Raw genomic sequence first — 25,033 nt, forward strand, 5'->3', positions numbered from 1 at the left:
TTATGCAGACCCTACAGCAAAAGTAAATATAGGCCCCGGTTTTTCTGTTGCATTCAAAATATTTCTTGGCACCTATCAGGGTTAAGGTAAGATAACATTTCAGGGTTGCCCAATGTTGGCTTTAGTTTTCGATTTGGAGATGAAGCCTCTTGCAACATCAATATAAAGGGTCTCTTAGTCCATAATGTTGAGCACAAAATTAGCTAATTTGCTGACCATATTATCATATTTATTAAGAACCTTGACATCCTTTCCAAATCTGTACAGTTTGCTGAACACTATTTCCTGGTTATTAACCCCCGTAAGACAGCAACTCTCAATGTTAGATTGTCCCATCTAACAGTTAAGTTAGAATTTCAGTAAAATTGGCCTCTATCCCCTTTTTGGGTATGCAACTAACAAACCAATATAGCAATTTGTATTAGGCCAACTATCCCCCCCCCCATATTGTAAACTAAGCAAACTGTTAGGGTCTTGGGGAAACTATATTTCATGGATTGGCCGTATCTGGGCAATAAAAATTAGTTTAATTAATTTCAGGACGTTTGAAACAAAGATGTTGCAGTTTATATGGAATAAAGAAACCATTGCGTAAAACAGTTTTGTATCTTTCCAATCTACAATGAAGTTCTATGCATCCCCATACAGAACTTGTTCTTACGTATGGATCCACAAGGGAATGAGAAAAATAAGTCCTAGCCATGGTTTATCCTATTCCTTACATATTTGTGATATGGTAGCCCCCAAATATCACTTAATGTTGACTCCTACACCAGCAGCTCCTATATTAAGGAACTCTAAATTCCCTCTCTGTGTGTCTCAAACCCAGTGGTAGGAACTTAAAAGGTTTACTTCTGTACAAAGCTTTCTTACTCAAAGTTCATATTCTATAGAGAGAAGTTAATCCGTATTATAAGGGGTAACAATTCTATTTTTCAGCAAGCTTGCCAACCATGGATTAAATATGGGTTTTAGGGTACTCTTTTTAGGGTAATCACCTTAAAGTGATGGTCTCCTGAAAATATAAAACATACATTTTTTTAAAGGCTCTGGGTTATTTGGATGAATAATGTGATGTATATGTTATATGCAATATACAAATGTAAAGTTTATTGCATATAACATATCAATGTACAATGCCAAGTTTGTCACAAGTTCATACTTCACTATGATCACTTTTTCATGGATGATTTCTTAGAAAGACATATCATCAAAAGCTATTTTGATACTAAACTCTATAGTTAGTGTGTGTGTGTATATATATATATATATATATATATATATATATAAATTATGTGAAAGTATGGAGGGGTGTGTGGGAATGGATGCTGGGGTTTAATTTGGAGGGGTTGAACTTGATGGACTTTGTCTTTTTTTCAACCCGATGTAACTATTTAGTACATTGTGGCTTCTGATCAGACCAGTTTGACCAAGGAGCTTCCATCTCCTCTAACAGGCAGCTCAGTGAACTGGAAGCCAACCTTTTTAGGGTAAAACTACACAAGTTTTCGGCGTGATCCGACTCGCGCTGCGACAAAATTAATGGGGTCAAATCGCATGTGACGAAAATAAGGTAAGTGAATACATTGTCAGATGGTGTCGAAGCATTGATCCAACGCGACACGACTGTTGGATGCAGACACAGTGTGCAGTGTTTGCATCCGACAGTTGTTGCATCGAAAAACGTTGCGACACCATCCGACAATGCATTCGCTTACCTTATTTTCATTGCATGCGATTTGACCTGTACGTTTTTACTTTTGTGTAGTTTTACCCTTAATCACAGCAGCTAGTTAAATTGGAAACCTTGTCAGATAGCATTAACCCTAGAGCTGTTGACAGAAATCCCTCACTCTGGCACAAAAGATATGTAGACTGTGGAGGGGACAAATACTGGAGTAGCTTTTTCAAAATAATTTTGCTTGTTGGGGTTAGGGCTATGGAGTTACTCCTCTGTATATGTCTCTGTATTTCTAACTTTTTTTTATTTTACCACTAGGCAATGAAAGTTCAGATTATACAAAGCAATCACTGGATTTTATATTTGAGGAATGGGATGAAGCTGGACTGCCTTGGTGGTTCCTAGGAAATTTAAGGACAAATTACAACCTTCAAAGCATTGGATCCACAGATATTCCCTCAAATCAGGTACAGTTTAAAATTTAGTTTATCGTTAACCATTCACACAAGCATATCAGGAGTAGCAAATTGAAGACTATATACAAAAGTACACACACTCTGCACACTGAATTTGTCAGTTGCAGTCATATATTGTACATAAATAACCAGCAGCAAAAATAATAACTTTTGCCAAGTATGTTTGTGTTTTCTAACCTATTAATTTTTTATAAGTTATTTACTTATACAGTTGTGTTTAAATAGGGAAGTGAATAAAGACATTATACTTGACCCCAGCTAAACTATAATAGATTCTTATTGGAAGCAGAACAACCCTGTTGGATTTATTAGTGTTAACATTATTTTTTGAAAACCCAGGCCTCAAGCATTCTTGATAAAAGATAACATACCTGTACAACTTAACTTGTGATTGTTTGGCTACTATCAGTTTATTTAAATATATGCTAATATTCAGTCACTGACTGTGACCTTTCTCAAGTAAATATAGCAAAAGTTGAATTATGCCCCTTTCCCATATGTGTGAAAATGGCGCCAAACAATACACAGTGTTAAGTAACTAAAACTAAAGTAAAACAACAAAGAATGAAAAGGTGTTGGTAACAAATATAGCTGCTGTTTCACAGGGTGGTATAACAGAGCACAAAATCATTTAATCTCCTTTGAAAAAACGATTACTGTTTTTTTTTTAATATATATTTGCAGGGGTGCTTCGCCAATGAGGCGAGTTGAGGCTGTCGCCTCAGGCGGCAGCGCCCCACTAGGTACCAGGGGCAGCAAAAATGCTGCTCCTGGTATTTTAAGAGCGAAATTTCTGGGGGAGGGGGGGGCAGCAGCAACTGCTGCTGCCTCAGGTGGCAGAGGGGCCAGGATCACCCCTGTATATTTGATACTTTCTAGTTTGTGAGTCAATGCTATTATCATTGAAGTGCTTAATGCTGAATTTATGCTGTCCTTTTTTTCTGGTACTTTTTCCTTCTTTACTTCCCCCTGTCATTTCTTGCCAAATCTGACCCATGCCATGTTCACAGTTGTCGCCACACCACAAGTGGTTTGGGTTCCAATACAAGGACTAATCCAAGTAAACCAATTTGTGACTGTTTGAGGTTAGTACCCAAGCAGTAATGGGCAATTGCAGAACTACACCTTTCCACTTGCTGGAATGCATTTTGGGATTGTTGTCTGATAAAATTTCCATCTTAAAAAGTTTTCCTACTGTGTGCATAACAGCATAAATATACCCGTGAAGGCTAAGTGTGGCTAAGCTTCAACGTGGTCTACAACCGCTACAATACAGTGGCTTATGGTTTACTTGCAGGTTTTGATATGGAGCTCTAGTCCTGGCACAGCAGGACTGATTGTTACAGAACTTGTGTTCAGGTATTCCTTTCTGGTGCTCTCTCGGCTAATGCTTTCTTTTTCAGCTCGTCTATCACTTCGCTCTGTTAAAAAGTACTATTTACCTTGTTCTCTAACTGGCTTGTACTACTCTTAAATAAACATAGTAACATAACATAGTAAGTTATGTTGAAAAAAGACACACATCCATCAATTTCAACCTTTTAAGTTTATATATAACCTGCCTAACTGCTAGTTGAGGAAGGCAACAAAAAAAAAAAAAAAAAAAACATTTCCCTTGCTAAAAAGCCATCCAACCCCTTCTCAAAACTATGTAATGTATCAGCCAGTATGACTGATTCAGGGAGAGAATTCCACATCTTCACTGCTCTCACTGTAAAAAGAAAACCCCTTCCAAATATTTAGCCGGGTCCTCCTTTCTTCTAATCTTAATGGGTGACCTCATGTCAAGCATTCAAGGGATTACAAGATCCCCTTATATATGTATAGATAGGTATCATATCACACTTAAGTGCCTATTCTCCAGTGTGAACAACACCAACTTGGCCAGTCTTCCTTATAGCTAAGATTTTCCATGCACCCTCTCTAATTCAAAATATGTACTGTTTAAGCACTGGAGACCAAAACTGTACTGCATATTCAAGATGGGGCCTTACCAGCGCTCTGTACAGTGGAGGAATAACCCCCTCCTCCTGCAAATCTATGCCCCTTTTAATACAGCTCAAGATCTTAATTGCTCTCTGTACAGTGGAGGAATAACCCCCTCCTCCTGCAAATCTATTCCCCTTTTAATACAGCCCAAGATCTTATTTTCCTTTAAAGCTGCTGACTGTCATTGCTTGCTACAGCCAAGTTTATTATCTACAACAGGGCTGCCACCCCCCTCCCTTCTGTGGCCCCCCACATGCTGTGTCTGCTTACCATATGTAAACTTTAAAGGGTATCACTACAGAGATTAACTGGCCCCTACATTGTTTAAACCTCAAATTCAAACTAATCCCCTGTATTATTCACACCTGTGATCCTCCTGCATTGTTCACACTTGTGACACCTGTTTATATCCTAAAGCCCAGTACTGTTCACACCTGAGATCCAGACTGAGACTGCCCACATTGTTCACACCTTATTCAAAATGCTAGTGGGGCAACAGCACTGTCACTGTATGTAGTAAATATTAAAATGATAGGTTTCCCTCTCTCCTACTCTTTTTTGCCTTCCCTCCCTGTGTGTGCCATTCTCTGCTTATTCAGTGCTGCTTGTGTGTGCCATTCTCTGCTTGCCCAGTGCTGCTTGTGTGTGTCATTCTCTGCTTACTCAGTGCTGCCTGTTTGCGCCGTTCTCTGTTTGCCCAGTGCTGCTTGGGTGTGCCATTCTCTTCTTGCCCAGTGCTGCTTGTGTGTGCCATTATCTGCTTGCCCTACGCTACCTGTGGAATGTAAGCCTGTTAGGGGTTTGTTAGCATTTGGAAATTGTTGTTAAGGGCCCCTAAGGTGTTTAATCATGTGTTGGGGGGTTGTTGTATTATCCACAGGGGAGGATGAGGCATATGGATTTAAGGGTATGTTTTAACATGACTTCAATTTGTCACATATGATGAGTGATGAGGGATTTCCCTGCAGTGAGCACCAACCATTTGTTTTTTTGGTGTGCTACCACCGTTAATGTGGATATGATCTTAAAAGTTCTTGTGGTAACATGGGTGTGGTTTACAGTGGGTGTGGTTTAAAAGGGGGAGTGGCCAACACTGACTTCTATTATCGGCCCTCCACCACATAGGCCAGTAAAATTTTGGCCCTTAGTACCACAGAAGTTGGACAGCACTGATCTACAAGGACTCCACGGTCCTTTTTCATTATGGATTTGCCTTGTGCAGTCCCATTAAAGGAAAACTAAAACTCCCACTGTGATAAGTCCCTGCTGGCCCCCTCCCTGCCTCCCCCATGCTAAGTATTACCCCAAAATTGTGTCCCCTGTAGGATTACTGACCATACATGCAGTGTGAGAGTATCGGAGCTCACGGGCGACATCTTCCGGTGCTTCGGTAATCTTCAGGTCTTCTTCCTTCCCTTCTGCAATTTCTGTCACTTCCGGCGAATGCGCAGTTGTCACAAACTGGAAGATCGATCCAACTACACATGCACCAATATAGGCTAACTTTACGAAGATTACAGAAGTGCCAAAAATGGCGTCCGTGAGTTCTGCTGCACTCACTCTGCATGTGCGGTCAGTAATACTACAGAGGACACAATTCTGGGGTAACACTTAGCAGGGGGGACAGTGGGGACTTATCACCATGGGGGGGAGTTGAATTCTCCTTTAAGGGTATAAGTGGCTTGGATATTTTTACATCCCAGGTGCATGACTGTACATTTATCAACATTGAATTTCATCTGCCACTTAGCTGCCCAGATTTCTAGTTTGTCAAGATCCTGTTGCAAGGATGCTGCATCCTGGATGGAATTAATTGGGCTGCATAGTTTCATGTCATCTGCAAACACTGATACATTACTTACAATACCCTCCCCTAAGTCATTAATGAACAAGTTAAATAAAAGTAGACTCAATACCAAGCCCTGAGGAAATCCACTAAGCACCTTACTCCAAGTAGAGAATGTACCATTGACAACCACCCTCTGTACCGGATCCTGTAGCAGTTTCCTATCCATGTGCAAACAATTTCATTAAGCCCAACAGACCTTAGTTTAGAAAGCAGTCATTTGTGGGGCACTGTATCAAATGCTTTGGCAAAATCCAAATAGATCACATCTACTGCTCCCCTGCTTTCCAACATCTTACTTACCTCATCATAAAAAGCAATCAAACTTGTCTGACATGATCTTTCCTTCATAAAGCCATGCTGATTGCTGCTCATTATGCCATTCACTAGGACAAAATTTTAAATGCGATCCCTTAACAAGCCTTTAAATAATTTGGTCACCATACCAAATGAAAGAGAGTTTGAGAAAATCAGAAACAGAGGCCTCACTTAAACTGAGCTAAGCTCTCTTAGAACCCGGGGGTTTATGGAACTCTGATTCCTCTATTGTATACACTGAAGCAAATAACTACTTTAGCACATTTGCCGTTTCTGTATCTGTTACAGCCATACTGGTTGTACCATTATTTAAACGAGCAACACTCTTACCCCGCATCTTTTTACTATTAATATACTTTTTGTGGTTAGTCTTAGCCTCTACCGCAATGCTCTCCTCATTTTCTATGTTTAACTTTCGGATTACAGTTTTACAACATATTTTTATATATAGTGTTTATATTCATTAAATGCAGTGTCTGTCCCCATAGTCTTGTAGCTTTTAAATGCCTATCTTTTCTTTCCTGTTAACTTCTTTATTCCTATATTAAGCCACATACGGTGATTTTTGGTGCTTCTACATTTACTTCTTAAGGGAATAAAATGAGAACAGTAACAATTTAATATAGTTTTAAATGACAACCACTTCTGTTCTGTGTTTTTAGCTGAAAACATAATGTCCCAATCTATGGGCAGCCCTTAAGGCACTAAAGTTTGCTTTTCTGAAAGCAAGCAACGTCGTTGCAAAGCAAAACCTTTTTGGTTCAATAGAAATGTTGGTGTTGAGGTGGGTAAGAAAATACGTGCTTTTAAGACTTTCAAGTGAGCTGGGACAGCCAAATCATTTATAAGGTACAAGGAGGCCAATAAATCATGAATTCAATACGCTAAAGGGATGTTGTCAAAACTTTACAAATCCCTCTTGAGGGACTCTGAAGTTTCCCCTTTACTATATGTCAAAGCCTGACCTACATCTTACTTTAGACAAAAGAGGATTGTCAACAATTTGGTGAAAAATACTGTATCTTTATTGTAATCTGCTTGGTGGTAGTGGTACATGGTTCCTGCAAGATTACATAAAATCAATCCACTTTATATCTTTCTTAGTGCTAAACATTTGGTGGCAGTGTCCAAAACAAGATTGGGTCCAGAGTATCAAGGTTAATCTTGTTAGTCGTGTGTGTGTGTGTGTGTGTGTGTGTGTGTGTGTGTGTGTGTGTGTGTGTGTGTGTGTGTGTGTGTGTGTGTGTGTGTGTGTGTGTGTGTGTGTGTGTGTGTGTGTGTGTGTGTGTGTGTGTGTGTGTGTGTGTGTGTGTGTGTGTGTGTGTGTGTGTGTGTGTGTGTGTGTGTGTTCAATACTAAAATATGAAGTTTTCCGTGATCCTAATGAATAGCTTCATGTCTACTGGTAACATAATTATCATTTATTTATATAGTGAATCAAGTTACACTGCACTTAACAATAATAAATATCATCTGTGATAGGTTAATATCGGATTAATCAAGATACATTTAATATGCTTCCACAATAGGTGGGTCTTTAGGGAGCTTTTGGAAGGAAGTTTAGAGTAAATGTTTGATGAATGGAGAGTTCTCATCTAAGAATAGATGAGAAAGTGGGGAGACCTCTCCATTTACAAGTGACAGCAGTAAGGAAAGTGACTCAAGCTGTTACTTAGATTTGAAACTGTGGGCATACTATTGTTTTGATGGTTGAAAAGGGTTTAGTGACTTAACAATGCCAGACATGTTGGAGAGCAGAGGATATATGGAGAAGAGAAAAGTAATTTAAACATACAGTACTTGTAGTAAAATCTTATAACCAGACTTGTCTTGTTTGCAAAAGTAGTGATGAGCAATGAAGTTTGGATGTCCTCTGGAAATTTCCATCCCAACTACTAATCCAACTGTAGTCCAACTCTGTTTTACTTTATGTATGTATGTATTAAAATTCCTTGACCTTAAATTGCCCCTTAAAGGACAACGAAAGGTTAATAAAAAATATTTAATTAAAAAATTATTCAATTGTGGGGTATGTCTAATTCCTTTCCGTTACTGCTCCTATCTTTCTGCATCACACCATCCATCTCTGCTGCAAATCTTTGTATTACCATTGCCAATTATTCAATTGTGGGGTAGGTGTTAAAATGCATCAGTTTACATTTATCTAGCAATTTGTTGCATGCTTTAGTGAATAGTTTGGTATGTCCATTTTATTGCCATTGATGTCTGTTAGATGACCAGACTCAGAGATTCTTCTGTCTTTAACTTGTCTTAATTAATCACCCATGTGACCCTCTTGCTGTATATCATGACATTCACTCTAGGGGAAGCATGGCAGTGGTGAGCATGGTAGGAGAGCTATGGCAGATTTAACAACTTAAAGGAAAACTATACCCCCAAAATGAACACTTAAGCAACAGATAGTTCATATCATATTAAATGGCATATTAAAGAATCTTACCAAACTGGAATATATATTTAAGTAAATATTGCCCTTTTACATCTCTTGCCTTGAGCCACCATTTCGTGATGGTCTCTGTGCTGCCTCAGAGATCACCTGACCAGAAATACTTCAACTTTAACTGTAACAGTAAGAAGTGTGGAAGCAAAAGACACAACTCTGTCTGTTAATTGGCTCATGTGACCTAACATACAGTACAGTGAATCCTACGATCCCAGGGGGCGGCCCTTATTTTAAAATGGCAATTTTCTATTGATAAATTACCCAATGGCACATTCTACTAGAAAAGTATATTATTATGAAAATGGTTTATTTACATGAAGCAGGATTTTACATATGAGCTGTTTTATGCAATATCTTTTTATAGAGACCTACATTGTTTGGGGGGTATAGTTTTCCTTTAAGTTAAAGTCAAGTTAAAGTACAGAAGTCAAGTTAAAGTACAGAAAGTTTAAGTACAACATATAGAGTTAGACAGAGTTGGACTGCAGTTGGATCAGAGTTTGATTAGAATCTCCAAGCAAACATTGGACATCACTGCTCATCAATTCTTCTATCAATTCTTCTAATTTGATTGCCTTCTTTTTCTCTCTCTCCTCTATACTTCTGCATATATCCTCTGCACTCCAACATCCATCAAACTATACTGAAATTGTAATCTCCTCTTCACTGCTCCCATCACCCTCTCTCAATCTAAGCACACTATCTTGTATTGTTAAATCTATTATCCCCTCTCATCCCATCAAACAATACAATGCTCACACTGTCAAATCTAGGTCACACCTTGTCTCTCTCTTATTATTACTGTTACTTGCAGCTGGGGACATCTCCCCAAACCCTGGTCCGACTCACTCGTTTGTACCCTCACTTATCTCTCAGACTTTACGTACTTCTAATCTTGCAAACCTAATTCACATAAAGCCAGCACCCTCCCTGCCTTTCTCATGTGCCCTCTGGAATGCACAATCAGTCAATCTGCAATAAACAGCAGTCCATGACCTCTTTATATCTAAATCCCTTCACCTTCTTGCAATCACTGAAACATGGCTCTCCCCCTCACACACTGCTTCACCTGCTGCCCTCTGCTATGGAGGCTTCTCACTTAGTCACACTCCTAGACCGGATGGCCGTCATGGCGGTGGGGTGGGATTTCTTCTCTCCCCCAAATGTAGGTTTCAAAATCTAACTACACCGACTTCTCTCTCTTTCACTTCTTTTGAAGTCCACAGCATACGTTTGTTTTCTCCAATCTCTCTGCGTGTTGCTGTCATATATCGCCCACTGGTCCTTACTTCACCTTCTTGGATCACTTTGCTGCCTGGCTTCCATACTTTCTCTCCAGTGAGACACCTGCTCTCATTTTAGGGGACTTCAACATCCCCATTGACAACTCTGCTTCTGCTGCCACCTCTAAACTTCTCTCTCTAACAGCTTCATTTGGTCTCTCTCAGTGGACCGACTCACCTACCCACATCGAGGGTCAGGCTCTTGACCTTATATTCTGCCACTCATACTGCCCATCCAACTTAATTAACTCTCCCTACCCTCTGTCTGACCATCATCTACTCTCCTTTCAGATACTGCTTTCATCTGCACCTTCACAACCTTCTCTCTCTACCCACACGTACAGAAACCTTAATGCCTTTGAACCACAACAATTATCAACAGTATGAACACAATCCATATCTCATATTAATACTCTCTAGCTTCTAGCCTGCTCAAAACCCACGACCTGTTCCCTTGACCCCATACCCTCTCGCCTCCTCCACCCAATCTCTGATACACTCTCTCCTGCACTTACCCACCTATTTAATCTTTCACTCTCTACTGGTACCTTTCCATGATTATACAAACAAGCACTAATCACTCCTATCCTCAAAAAACCTTCCCTTGATCCCAGCTCTTCCACTAACTGTCGACCGGTCTCCCTTCTTCCATTCGCATCCAAATTACTAGAAAGGCTTGTTTACAAACGCCTGATCCAGCATCTCACTCACAACTCCCTCCTCGACCCCTTGCAATCTGGCTTCCGCCCATCACACTCGACTGAAACTGCACTCACCAAAGTAACCAATAATCTTCTATTGGCAAAGTCTAAAGGTCACTATTCCATTTTAATCCTTCTAGATCTCTCTGCAGCCTTTGACACAGTTGACCACACACTCCTCCTTGACATTCTACACTCATCTGGCATTCGGGACACTGCTCTTTCATGGTTTACATCTTATCTGTCTGACCGTTCCTTTAAAGTTTCCTTATCTAACTCTACTTCTACTACTTTCCCACTCTCTGTTGGAGTTCCTCGAGGCTCTGTTCTTGGCCCCCTGCTGTTCTCGCTCTATACAACTTCACTAGGAAAACTTATTCAGTCATTTGGACGTCAGTATCACCTTTATGCTGATGACACCCAACTCTACTTGTCTACTCCTGATCTTTCTAATTCTGTCCTTTCCCAAGTCACAGACTCTCTGCTGTCTCCTCCTGGATGTCACAGCGCCACCTGAAACTGAACCTTTCAAAAACGAACTCATTATATTTCCTCCAAGATCTTCCCCTGTCCCTCAGATTTTACTCACCGTAAACAAAACCACCTTTCATTCCACTACACAGGCACGGTGCCTAGGAGTTATCTTAGACTCACATCTGTCTTTTTCACCACACATTCAAACACATTCAAAAATCTTGCCGTATTCAACTGCGCAACATTGCCCGAATACGACCATATCTCAGTTCAGAATCAACTAAAATACTGAGTCAGTCTCTCATCATCTCCCGCCTTGATTACTGCAACTTACTCCTCACAGGTATTCCAACAAGTCACCTTTCACAACTCCAATCTGTTCTAAATGCGGCTGCTAGACTCATTCATCTAGCTCGCCGCTCAACATCAGCTGCTCCCATATGCATGTCCCTTCACTGGCTCCCAATCTCTTCTAGAATCAAATTCAAATTACTTACACTCACATTCAAGGCCCTTAATAATGAAACCACTCCCTATATTTCATCTCTAATCTCCAAATACACTCCTTCACGAAACCTACGCTCTGCTTCTGATCTTCGCCTCACTTCTCCTCTGATCACTTCTGCCCATTCTCGTCTACAAGACTTCTCTCGGGCTTCTGCTTTTCTCTGGAACTCTCTGCCACAAGCTGTCAGACTTTCTCCTTTCCAAACTTTCAAGCGCTCCTTAAAGACCCACCTGTTTAAAGAGGCTTATTCGATGTACCTTAATTAATCATTGCTGTATCAAAAATGACAAAGTGTTTATATAATCCTAATGTCTCAATTGTACCCTAACCTTTAGTTTGTAAACTCTAATCTCTAGGTCCTTCTAACCCTATTGTACTCTGTAATCCTTGTTTGTTATCCACCATTTATTCCCTGTTTGCTATAACTGCAGTAAAGCACTGCGTATCTTGACAGCGCTATATAAATAACTGATGATGAAAATAAATCGCATTCAAAAAGCGTAGATTGTAATCACTCATAGCCCATAGTAATTCCAGTGTCCCTGCTGTCATTTACAAAGAATGGTGCTCTGAGCCGAAAACAAGTGCAGGACTCCAGTTACAAGAAAATACTTCAGCAGCACTCCAATTATGGTGAAAAAATTGTTGCTTTATTCGTGCCTCAAGATAAGTGATGTTTCGAGCTTTTCCAGCCCTTTATCAAGTCACAAAAATCTCACTGCACTTCCTGCTGGCTGCCCACGGCAGCCTTGAATAGCAATAGGAGAAATCTGGTCTCTGCACATGCTTACAATATGAAGCTTTCCTCACTTCTTCTTTGAAATATACATGTTACATTTGCATGCACATCAATCCTGACCTTAATACACGCACCTCAACCAATCCGAAGCAAAGCATCATATTTATAGATTCTCAATCACACCACTCGTTCATTCAAGTATAGGAGAAGGAAGAGGAACTTTTTATTCCAGGCAGTGGTCAAGATTCACTTGATAAAGGGTATTGATCCCGAAACATGTTGTGTTTACCACTGCCTGGAATAAAAAGTTGTTTGCAGTAATAATGCTGGAGTTCCTCCTCCTTCTCCTATACTTGGATCATTTGCAGCACAGAACAACTATTAAGGAATTGGACGCATACCTTTTGGAAAAGCTGTGCTAACCACCACCCCCCTCTTCTATTTGCACTCGTTCATTCATTCCGCAGAGAGCTACGGGAAATCAATATTGCGCAAGCAGTGCGCAGCCAGTGGCAATAATTGTTTATTTTGCACCTCAAAGGATACATTTACACTCTACGGTGAGGGGGTCAGGGGGTGGCATTATTTGCACATAGTGAGGTAACTGAAGCAGGAATACCATATTCAAGATGATGTGGGGTTAAGGACCACGGGCTGCACATATGATATATTAATACCCACTTCATTCTACAAATTGATGAGCTGAAACTTAGCAATCTCCTTTACCATAGGAGAACTATTCAGGGGGACTGTGGGTTACATTTGGCTTTCATTTTCCTTTAAGTGAATGCCCTGAGATACAGCAAGGGGGTCCCAAGTGTGACGGCAGGCAATTGATTAATTACAAAAATAACAATTGCTTAATTTTGGAAGTGTCTGTTACTATCTATTCACTATATTACATTTGACTGGATCTGTATTAAACAATCACAAAAATCTGCAGACTTGCAGGAAAGGAGGGCAGTGAAGGGGAAGGAAGGTGGGCTTGGTTTTAGTTCTCCTTTAAAGGGGAACTATCGTGAAAATTAAAATTTAATATAAGCTTCAGCATACTGAAACTTTGTAAATACAATTGATTAAATATTCTGCATCGTTTATGAAATAATCAAGTTTATGTTCACTATCTCTCTCATCATTTGTTTCTCTCCATTCTGTCTTCATCTGGGTGTCAAATAACTGATTCCAGTACAAACCAAATCTAACAAAATAACTGCCTTTTGCACAAATCCTGCATGTAGAGAGATGATTTCTGGTGATTTTAATAGAGCGAGATCTAATACATCTTCTTGGCAAAAGGAGACCCCCTATAAGATATATTGGATCTAACTGTCAGTGATTATCTGACATCCATCTTCTGTATGAAGAGAAATGGGTGCTGAGAGAGGAATATGAACTTGATTATTTCAGAAACCGTACAGAATTTTTTATTGATTATATTAAGAACGTTTCTTATTTCAGTATGCTGAAGATTAGATTAAAAAGTATTAATCAGCCTTTGATGTGGGATCTCATGCAGCTGACTGTGGTTCTATTTCCTATGACAGCTCTTTGTACTCTTGGGGTTATGTAATAAAAGGCACTAAGTTTGCCCAAGATCAGTAACCCATAGCAACCAATCAGAAGGTAGCATTTACTGGTAACCTGTTGAAAAGCAAAAATCCTTTTGGTTGCCATGGGTTACTGCTCCTGGCAAACTTGGTGCCTTTTATTACATATGGGGGCAAATCTCCTGCTGCCCCAGCATACTGGGACATCAGGTGTCCTGGTGTGCCTATAATGGTTGTCTTGCTTGCTGTAAAGACCATTAAGTCCTACGGGAGAAAATAACTGTTATTATATCTCTTGCAAAAGCTCTCATGCTCAAAACACGTAGAGAATCAATATATTGCTGCAAGACCTCTGAATGCTGCCCCTGGTTGTCAACCGAACCTGATGCAATTTTTGGATATTGTGCATTGGTGTGAATTGTGTCTAATTGCATATATGCTGGCTAAAATATCTCTGGTAACATTTATTCCCAGTCAGGAAATGAATTGTTTTTTTTTTTTAGCATGTTTTATTTTAGCCTTTGAAGTTATTTATTTTTTTATTATTGCACCATAGTGACCAATTGACCCAGTACATACAGTATTTAAAGTGTTATCTTACTTGGTATATTGGCTAATGATGCAATTTCAGTATATATGAGAACAGAACAATGTATTCAAACCCTGTTTTTCCTTCATGCAGGATATAGACACAGCTACAGTGTCGGACACAACTGATGACATGTGGTTCTTAAATGATTCTCGTACTGATCGTATTAATATGGAGGTGAAGATGGAGTCCTCAGACTCACTTGAGGAAGAAGTTGGAGAATGTGATAGCAAAAAGGTAAAAACATTACTAAAGTGTTTATAAAGAGTTAAAACCTCAAACCTAAATATAATCTGTGGCTTGTTAGGAAAAGAACTGTTCACTCACAAAACCCATGCAACCTGACAAGCAGAGCAGTTTTGCAGAGTTATATCCATATAGACTTTAAAGAGATATTGACACCATAAATTAAACATTTTTAACATCTATCATAATATTGGCTTTGCATGCTACTTATAATTTTTCCATAAAGTATTGGCCTGGTGCTTTTACATTACCTGTCCCACTCCCTGTGTTCATCTGAGGGGGCTGCAATATTTATGCAGCAGAAGTCGGTTAGCATTAGAATCTCTGACAGGCTAAGATGGGACAGTCAGGTTGACAAAGTCAGGTTTAGGAACTTTAACTAACAATTACTTATAAAAACAGACCTCTCCGCAAAAAACGATCAACATTACCTATATATGTAACTTATAATGAACATTCATATTTTATAAAGTATTTTTTTAGTTTCAGTATCACTTCAAAGGGATTCTGTCATGATTTTTATGGTGTAGTTTTTATTTTTAAATTACACTGTTTAGACTGCAAATAATTCACTCTACCGTGTAAAATTTTATTCCTAACTGAACAAGTGCAATTTTTTAAGTTGTAATATTGGTGTGTAGGCAGCTATCTTCAGTCATTTTGCCTGGTCATGTGCTTTCAGAAAGAGCCAGCGCTGCACTATGGAACTGCTTTCCGACTGGCTATTGTTTTTTCTACTCAATGTAACTGAAGGAGTTGCAGTGGGACATGGATTTTTACTATTGAATGTTCTTATATCTACCAGGGAGCTGTTATGTGGTTACCGTACCATTGTTCTGTTGATGGGAAGGGGAGGGGTCATATCACTCCAACTTGCAGTAAAGAGTGAATTTTATCAGCATAAGTCACATGACTGGGGGCACCTGGAAAACTGACTATATCGTTAGCCCCATTTCAGATTCAAAATTAAATATAAAAAAATATGTTTGCTCTTTTGAAAACGTATTTCATTGCAGAAGTCTGCTGGAGCAACACTATTAACTGATGCATGCTGAAAAAAGCATGTTTTCCCATGACATCCATTTAAACTGTAATTGCTGTCAAAGGTGCAGCTACTAAACACTGACTGCAGTAAGTTTACTTTGGATGTATTTCACTATTATTCATCATTTTGCAGAGATCTATTTTCACTTCATTTTAAGTGTATTTCTGGTAATGGCGTTAAAAACAAAATTAAATTCAATATGTCTGTTTTTTTACTAGGGATAAATGCTGTTTTTATAGTTTTTTCTCTTTAGTATTTCTAATTTCTGTCTTTGATCCTTAATTTGTATCAATTAATCTGTATAATTTTGTTTAAAAAAACATTCTGTTTACCTTAGCCTGCTCAGATGATTGAATTGACTCTGTATGAAGATGATGATGATCTTGACGACACACAAAGTTTGAGTGAAGATACAGATACAGAGGTCACATCAGAGGTTTGTTCGTGGTCTACTGTGCCGTAGAGCACATTTATTTTACATAAATCTGGACTTGTTCTAGTAAATTATTTAGGAGCCTTAGTGGAGTAGCAAATATTGTCACAACTGTCCAAAAGTACCTGCACTCCAACCACTTCGATATTATCACGGGTGCTTGGTCAAAGTAGCATTGTACATTAATCGAAGGATGGACCAGCACTCCAATTCAATTAAACAACCGTGTTTTTATTCAAATATCACTGTGCATCCAATATAAAACAAAAAAGAGAGATCAGCACTCACAGGTCTTATAAAAATAATTTATTAGAGAGCTATGGACTAACGTTTCGGCTCTTCCAGAGCCTTTCTCAAAGTAGCCAAACAGGTAGTGAACATTGTTTAAATGCACACACTGGCAGGAAACACACAGCACTGATTGCATATATGTATCGTCATATGTTCAGCGACTATCGTTAACCCATCACACTGATGGTGCAAACTATAATCCATAAGGAATTAAAATTTACCCATATCTACATAAATTGTATCATAATAACAAGTAAGAATAAAAACAACCATATGTAACATTCTTATCTCTAGTAATTAGTAACTTTGTATCATTCTCGTAAAAGATCATTCTTTACAGATAAACTCAGTGACCTGTGTTACAATATGTTATAATGAGAAAAAAGATCTAATACATGGCCCATGGGTATTCCTCTCTCATTCCTAGAGTTCTCTGCTCACCAAAACTACTTCTTGTTGCCCAACTAAACTTCACTTATAAATGCCCAGTCCATATAAATACTGCATATCTTTGTTTTTTATTATTTATTGTTTAATGCCCTTACCCTACTGCACTGATGGTCTCCTACAGTCTTGTAAATTGATTTATACATAGTTGCATTTATGCTATTAAATGACCGTAATTGTAATTGATTTATATACAAAGTTGTGTTTATGCTATTAAATGACCGTATTTGTACTATCGTACCACTAGGGGTCTGCCTCTGAGACATGCACTCATATTACAATAGCTCCTCTGTCTTGTGTACTTTTAGGTAATAAACCATTATAACTGTTCCATGATAAGCCCATATGTGATTAATCATTCCATTTAAGTGTAAAGCTGAAAACGCACTCATGTTGTAATCACTCCTCTGCCTTGTGTGCTATTAAGTGATAGACCATTTACCAATTCCATAATTACCCCATATGTCATTAATCAATCATTCCATTTAAATGTGAAGCTGTATCCGTAAAATATCTTTAACCCCATCTATATATACACACAATATGAGGCTCGTGTAGACAAATAGAATGATACACAAAATCTGCATCCCTAAATACAGATAAAAATATTAACCCCATAATCTCAATTATTATAATACGAACAAATAAGAATCTATACAAAATCAAACACCTAAATTAGTAGAAAATGAAGAAAAAATTAAAAAAATGTTTTAAACCCTTTTGTATGTGTCCGAAACCAGTAATGATTACAGTCAATTGGTGTAATCATGATTATCAGTCTATTGCTGTACAATTGTCTATTGTCTGTACACATGATTTCGGATCAGGTGTAAATCCTCAAGCAATCAGTGCTGTGTGTTTCCCGCCACTGTGTGTATTTAAACAATGTTCACTACCTGTTTGGCTACTTTAAGAAAGGCTGGAAGAGCCGAAACATTAGTCCATAGCTCTCTAATAAATTATTTTTATTTTTCTCAGACCTTTGAGTGGTGATCTCTCTTTTTTTGTTTTGTATAGTTTATTTATTGATCGCGCACCCAGGCATGTTTATTTTGTTTTATCGTGAGTGCTGGCATCCCTTGGAATTTATATATACATTCAAAAAAGAACCGCACTCTCAGGACTTAATCTAAGTGTAGAAAATAATAAATGTTTATTTCAACGTTTCGGCTCCAAACTCAAGCCGTCTTCAGGAAGTGAAGACGGCTTGAGTTTGGAGCCGAAACGTTGAAATAAACATTTATTATTTATGTAAATATACTGCAGAATCATAGCAGCACTTATGAAAAAAGTGATTGATTTCCTGGGTGCAAGTATTATATCTTAATGGAAAAATTAATTCATTGAAAATACCGCACTCACAGGACTTACATTTTTTTTTATAATTTATTACACTTAACCGACTGACGTTTCGGCCTTTTGAAAAAGTCTGTTGTTACAGCCAAACATCAGTCCGTTAAGTGCAATAAGTTATACATTTTTTTTTAAGTCCTGTGAGTGCGGTATTTTCAATTAAAGGGGTTGTTCACCTTCCAAACACTTTTTTCAATTCATTTGTTTTTAGATTGTTCTCCAGAAAAAAACTTTTTTCAATTACTTTCCATTATTTATTTTTTACGTTTTTTCCAAAATCTAAGTTTAAAGGTGAATGTTCGTGTCACTGGTGTTTGAGTCTGGCAGCTCAGTAATTCAGGTGCAGGCTCTGAACTGTTACTATTTTGCAACATTGAGTTGATACATTTCTCAGCAGCATCTCTGGAGTATTAGCAACAATTGTATCAATTGCCTCGTACACTCTGAATGCACCGCCTCATACACTCTGGTGTAAACCTATTTGCTAGTGATTGCCTATTAACCTATTCAAGGTTGCCTGCTTCAGGAGTACTTCTTTTGACATCTAGTGGGTTTCAGTTGAAGTATAGATTGCTGGCTGTTCAGAGCAGACTAGAACATGTGAAAGTAAACTATGACATCTAATGGAATTTACCCCACTGCTGAGGGGCATATTCATAGGGATCTGAATGCAAGCATGCCAATTTCTCCTCTGTACAAATTGTGTTTTTTAAAAAAAAATGAAGGCATAATAATGAACATACGAACTCCACATGCCTGTATAGCAGTGGTTTAAAACCTCAAGCCCCTCTCAGTAATTAAAAACAAGCCAATAAGTACATGTTACATCATTAAATAACGCAAATAACTTATCTTTAGTACAACCATAGCGGTAAGTATAACAGTTACTTTCCTTAAAGGAGAAGGAAAGGTTAAAACTAAATAAACGTTATCAGAAAGTTCTATATACTGTGAATACACCAGTAAGCCCTCAAAGTAATGCTGCTCTGAGTCTTCTGTCAAAAGAAACACTACATTTCTTTCCTGTATACATGGGCTTCTGTATCAGACTTCCTTCTTTCAGCTTAAACCTCCAGGGCTCGGCATGAGCATGCTCAGTTTGCTCCTCTCCTCCTTCCCTTCTTAATGTAATCTGAGCCCAGAGCGAGCAGGGAGAGACTCAGGCAGGAAGTGATGTCACACCAAGCTAATATGGCACCCGCTATCCTAAACAAACAGAGAAAACTTCTAGAGGTGTTTACACTGGTATTGTGTGAATGTTGCACTACCTTGAAAAAGGACCCAATTGTGAGTCTTCAAAGACCAGGCCTCTCAAAAGCCATTTAAGAGTTCAAGGACCAGAGAGTACTTATTCCAATTCCTCCAGCAGAAAAGTTGCTAGGGGTTTACTCCCCTGTTTTTCTTTTTCCCAAATCAAATAGGAAATATCGAACCATTAGACCCGAGATTCCTAAATCAATAGCAAAGGAAAGTTCAGAATGGAAGCCATTCCTTGTCTCCTGGGGACCTCATGATAATGATAGACTTACAGAATGCCTATCTTCACATTCCAATAAGACCCTGTCATCAAAAATATTTGAGTAGCGATAGAAGCAAAACATCTGTGGAACATCTGCAGTTTACAGCACTCTTTTAGCATCTGAAGTGCTCCACAAGTTTTTACAAAAGTTATGTTGGTAGTTGCATCTTTTTTAAAGAGAGAAGTCTGTCAATCATTCAATACCAATTTCCCCTTCCATTCTAAGAGACCATCTTTCTTTCATTCTAGAGACGTTGAAGTCCCTAGGTTGGTTCATAAACTGGGAAAAGACAGCTCTTCTTCCAAATCAGAGAATACAATTCTTAGGAATGTGGCTGAATACACTTCTAGGCAAGATTTTTTTTTTTTTGTTAGAAGAGAAATGCCAAAAAATAAATCTAAAAGTATCCTTGCTTCCAAAGGAAAAGATCTACAATGTGACACATTTTGGAAGCCATGGGGCTCAGTTCCTTGGGCCAAAGCCCATGCAAAACTGCTACAAATTTTCTTTCTCGTGTGGAATAAACAAGACGATAATAACTGCAAATGCAAGTAACTGGGGCTTGGAAGCCCACCTAGACTTCTGGGGTCCAAACTCATTGTCCCGGCCTTCAAATGCGCTAGAGTTGGAGGCAGTCTGGAGGGCAATGCTGGCCTTCAGGGATTCCATATGGGGTCACTCTGTAAGAATCCACATGGAAAACAAGTAACCCTGTATTATTTGAATCAGCAGGACAGCTCAAAGAGCTCTTCTCGATTTGTCATCAAATTTTTTTTCCTGGACCGGAAGCAATTTTTAAGACTCAACAGCAAGGCATATGACTCCACAAATGACTTAAGTTGCCAGGTAATACTAACAGCAGAATTAAGTCTGAATTCAGAGGTGTTTCTCCAAATCCGTACCCTTTGGGGTACCCAGGAGATACCTTATGACTACAAAGCAAAATGGCAAAGTGCCAAACCAGGGAGAAGTTGCAGTGGATGCTCTAATACAGCCATGGAATGTCACCTTGACATACATCTTCTCTCCGCTAGCAATAATAGCAAAGGTAATCAAAAAGATCAAACCGCACCGTGCAATAGTAATTGCACCAGCTTGGCCAAGAAGAGCTTGGTATGCAGATCTTCTACAGATGTCAACCTGTCTGCCCTGGCCTCTACCAAGAAGGAACGATCTGCTGCAGGGGCCAGTGCTGCACCAGATCCCCAATGCCTTAAAGCTGATGGCTTGGAGACTGAGAGAGATATATTGAGTCAGCAGGGTATCTCTCCCAGAGTAATTGATACTCTTTTGCAGAGTCGAAAGAAAATCATTAACTCTATATATCAAAGTGTTTGGAATAAATTTAACTTTTGGGGTAAGGACAAATTCTTTTACCCAAGAGCGACATCATCTTAAAAAATCTTAATTTCCTTCGGAAGGGATTTGAGAAAAAATTGTCCCTGAACACACTGAAAGTTCAGATTGTGGCTTTAGGGGCTTACAGGGGTGAGTCATTGCCAGAGCACTCCTTAGCCAGAAGATTTCTGAAAGCATTCTCAAACTATATTTTCCAATAGGTATAAAATTCATTATTTTTGAGACTTCATCAGGAATAGCTATCTCATGACACAAAGTGAAAATTTAAAGTGACGCCAAAAGACTGATATTGTGCCCCCCACCACCAAATCTGATTGTGATGTTTGTATAAAAAAAAAATCTTTTTTCATAAAGGTGTCTGTGCGAAAATAAAAACAAATAGTTACAGATCCAAATTCCACTGTAATTCTAATAGCAAGTGGAAGAGCCAAAGCATACTTTAGTACTATTAACAAGCACGAGGGAGATGTTCCTGAACATAGCAACCATATTAATAGAGTATAGTGGAGAGAAGATGGCATAATAACCATATTGAAAGAGGTGATCAGCTTGAATAGTAGTGTCACTTACTGTGTTTGTGTCGCCTCAGACTGGGAAGAAGGATTGCACATATAGCATACCGTGGGTCTAGGCTCACTGTAACAACAAATTTGTGGTTGTACCCAACCAGCTTCCAATGAAACACTCAATTGCCGCTCTGCATACTCTCTCAATAGTAGCCAAATAACGGCAGAAGTTGTTCCACCCTTGTAAATACCACGCATGAATACTAAGGACTGGTCACCCACCTGTAACATAGTAAATTAGGTTGAAGAAAGACACATGTCCAAGTTCAACCCTTTAATTCTTTAACTTGCCCCACTGCTAGTTGATCCAGAGGAAGGCAAAAAAAAAAACCCCTGTTTGAAGCCTCTCCAATTTGCCTCAGAGGCGGAAAAAATTCCTTCCTGACTCCAAAATGGAGCAGTCGGACCAGTCCCTGGATCTGCAAACCTATGCTCCTTTTAATAAAGCTAAGGACCTGGTGTCCCTTTGCAGCTGCTTACTGGCATTGCTTACTACATCCTAGGTCTTTTTCCAGTTTGGATTTGCCTAGTGCAGTCCCATTAAGGTTTTAAGTGTCTTGCATATTTTCCCAGGTGCATGACATTACAATTGTACAATTGAATCTCATCTGCCACTTAGCTGCCCAGATTGCCAGTTTGTCTAGATCCTGCGGCAAGGATGTTACATCTCGGATGGGATTAATCTAGCTGCATAGTTTTGTGTCATCTGCAAACACTGATGCATTGCTTACAATACTCTCCCCTAAGTCATTAAAGAACAAGTTAAACAAAAGTGGATCCAATACCAAGCCCTGAAGGACCCCACTAACAACCTTACTCCAAGTAGAGACTGTACCATGAACAACCACCTTGATCCTGTAGCCCGCTTCCCATTCATGTACAAACGTCTTCATTAAGCCCAACAGCCCTTAGTTTAGAAAGTAGTCTTTAGTGGGGCACTTTATCAAATGCTTTGGCAAAATCCAAATAGATCTACTGCTCCCCCACTGTCCAGCATCTTACTTACCTCATCATGAAAAGCATTCAGATTTGTCTGACATGACCTATCCTTCATAAAGCCATGCTGATTGCTGCACATAATGGCATTCACTAGGACAACATTTTGAATGTGATCCCTTAACGAGCCTTCAAATAATTTGCCCACCATACCAGATGAAGGAGAGTTTGAGAAAATCATAAATAGGGGCCTGTCTAAAACTGGGGCACTGTATCAAATGCTTTGGCAAAATCCAAATAGATCAAATCTACTGCTCCCACTGTCCAGCATCTTACTTACCTCATCATTAAAAGCAATCATATTTGTCTGACAAAATCTATCCTTTCTAAAGCCATGCTGATTACTGCTCATAATGCCATTCACCAGGACAAAATTTTGAATCCAGTTACAAGCCTTCAAATAATTTGCCCACCAAGTCAAACTGGCCTGTAATTGCCAGGCTAAGATCATAAGCCATTTTTAAATTTAGGAACTACATCTGCTTTCCTCAAATCCATAGGTACCATACAGATGAGTCACAGAAAATCAAAAATAGAGGCCAGTCTAAAAGTGAACTAAGCTCACTTTGTACCCAAGAGTGTATTCTGGCCCTGGCTTGTTGTTCACGTTCTTTTTTAGTAAAGCTTTATGAACCATATCCTGATTCAGCCACTGACTAGTTTGAGCTGAGCCAACAGTGCAGCTATGACGTGAGCCTGGGAATGCTGACTCCTCTATTGTATACACTGAAGAAAATAACTGATTTATCACATTTGCCATTTCAATATATGTTACAACGATGCTGTGGCTAATAAAACAAAATAAATTACCTCAAGGGACGAAAACAAGTTTGCTTCTTTATAGGTCCCTGATAAGGCCTTGCCTGGAGTATGGAGTGCATTGCACATTGTATCCAGAGGATAAAAATGAGCCGGAGAGAGAGTGCAGAGTGCAACTAAACTGGTTAGAGGGATGGAAGAACATACATAAAATGGATCGCCCCCCAGAGGCCATCCCTTTAGACTAGAAGAAAAGAACTTTCATGTGAAACAACATACGTGGTTCATCACTGAAGTTTAATGGAACCATTGTCATTTGATGTCTGTGACTTTACTAACCTCAAGCCAGGAAATTCCCTACCCAGTTGAACTGAAAAATCCACTCGGTGAGTGGTGAAAAAATTCTAAATGTCCAATGTGACTTAATTCTTCTAGATACTGTAAATGGTTACAACCTTTTGGCAAGGTATTTAATAGGTATAGGTATTTAAAAGGGTGGAGGAGTTTGTCTATATGTAAAGCCTGAATTAAAGGCATGCTCTAGGTAATGGGGCTGCCAAATCAGAACAATATACTAAACGACAACCTTAAAGGACCAGTAACGCCAAAAAAAACCAACACAAATTAAAATGTAAGAAATAACTTAATAACATAATAACAGAAACTCCACTTCCTGTACTCTTCAGAAACGGCGAAAAGGCGACCATCCATCTGCAACGCTGGCTATTCACTGACAGCGTTTCCTCTGCCCAATCGACTTCTTCAGCTCTTCTTCATCCAGCAGCAGTAGGAAGGCGATGTCTCCAAACCGCGCTCCTCTGCTCCAGGAATGCAGCCCTGACTGCCAACCCCCATGCCCACTCCGTCACTCTCAAGGCACATGAAATTAATAAAGTAAATAAAATAACCCCGGCTCTTTGCAGGTCCGCATTGAGTGTATTAGGACGCTGCACCGCTCCAGGACGAAAGCCTGTCCCCCCCAAATCCTGCCGGCTGCTTAACGATTCAGCCTTCAGCAGCCCAACAGCAGTTTGACAGAGGGAGCAGCAGCTGCAGGGGGGGGGCAGCACGGCTCACCAAGAGAAGCCCGTCCTCCTGCCGGCTCAATGTTGGACGCATTCTTTTCCGGCTGCTTTGTTTCATTCATAGTCAGCCGCCAGCTGCCTGAGAGTGACGGAGTGGGCACGGGGGTCGGCAGTCAGGGCTGCATTCCTGGAGCGGGGTTTGGAGACATCGCCTTCCTACTGCTCAGTAGCGATCCTAGAGGGGGGCAGGCCCTGGTGCGTGACGCGCAGCCGGGCCCCGCCCCCTCCGTACGGCCGCATTTGTTGTGGCGCACGGAATGCCGGGGGGCCCTGAGGGGGGTGCGGGCCCTGGCCCGCTCGCACCCCCTGCTCCCCCGG

The 25,033-nt window shown here is 39.6% G+C and overlaps 1 protein-coding gene across 3 annotated transcripts in view; it reads left to right on the forward strand.

Moving 5' to 3' along the window:
• mdm4.S (MDM4, p53 regulator S homeolog) overlaps positions 1-25,033 on the forward strand; it is a 109,613-nt gene that overhangs the window by 70,118 nt on the left and 14,462 nt on the right. For all 3 annotated transcript variants that reach the window (XM_018248141.2, NM_001088965.1, XM_018248139.2), the window contains 3 exon segments: positions 2,000-2,148; positions 14,709-14,852; positions 16,244-16,342. In XM_018248141.2, coding sequence (XP_018103630.1) covers positions 2,000-2,148; positions 14,709-14,852; positions 16,244-16,342 — 392 coding nt within the window.

This window comes from Xenopus laevis, chromosome 2S (assembly GCF_017654675.1).
Source record: "Xenopus laevis strain J_2021 chromosome 2S, Xenopus_laevis_v10.1, whole genome shotgun sequence".
Taxonomy (NCBI): Eukaryota; Metazoa; Chordata; class Amphibia; order Anura; family Pipidae; genus Xenopus; species Xenopus laevis.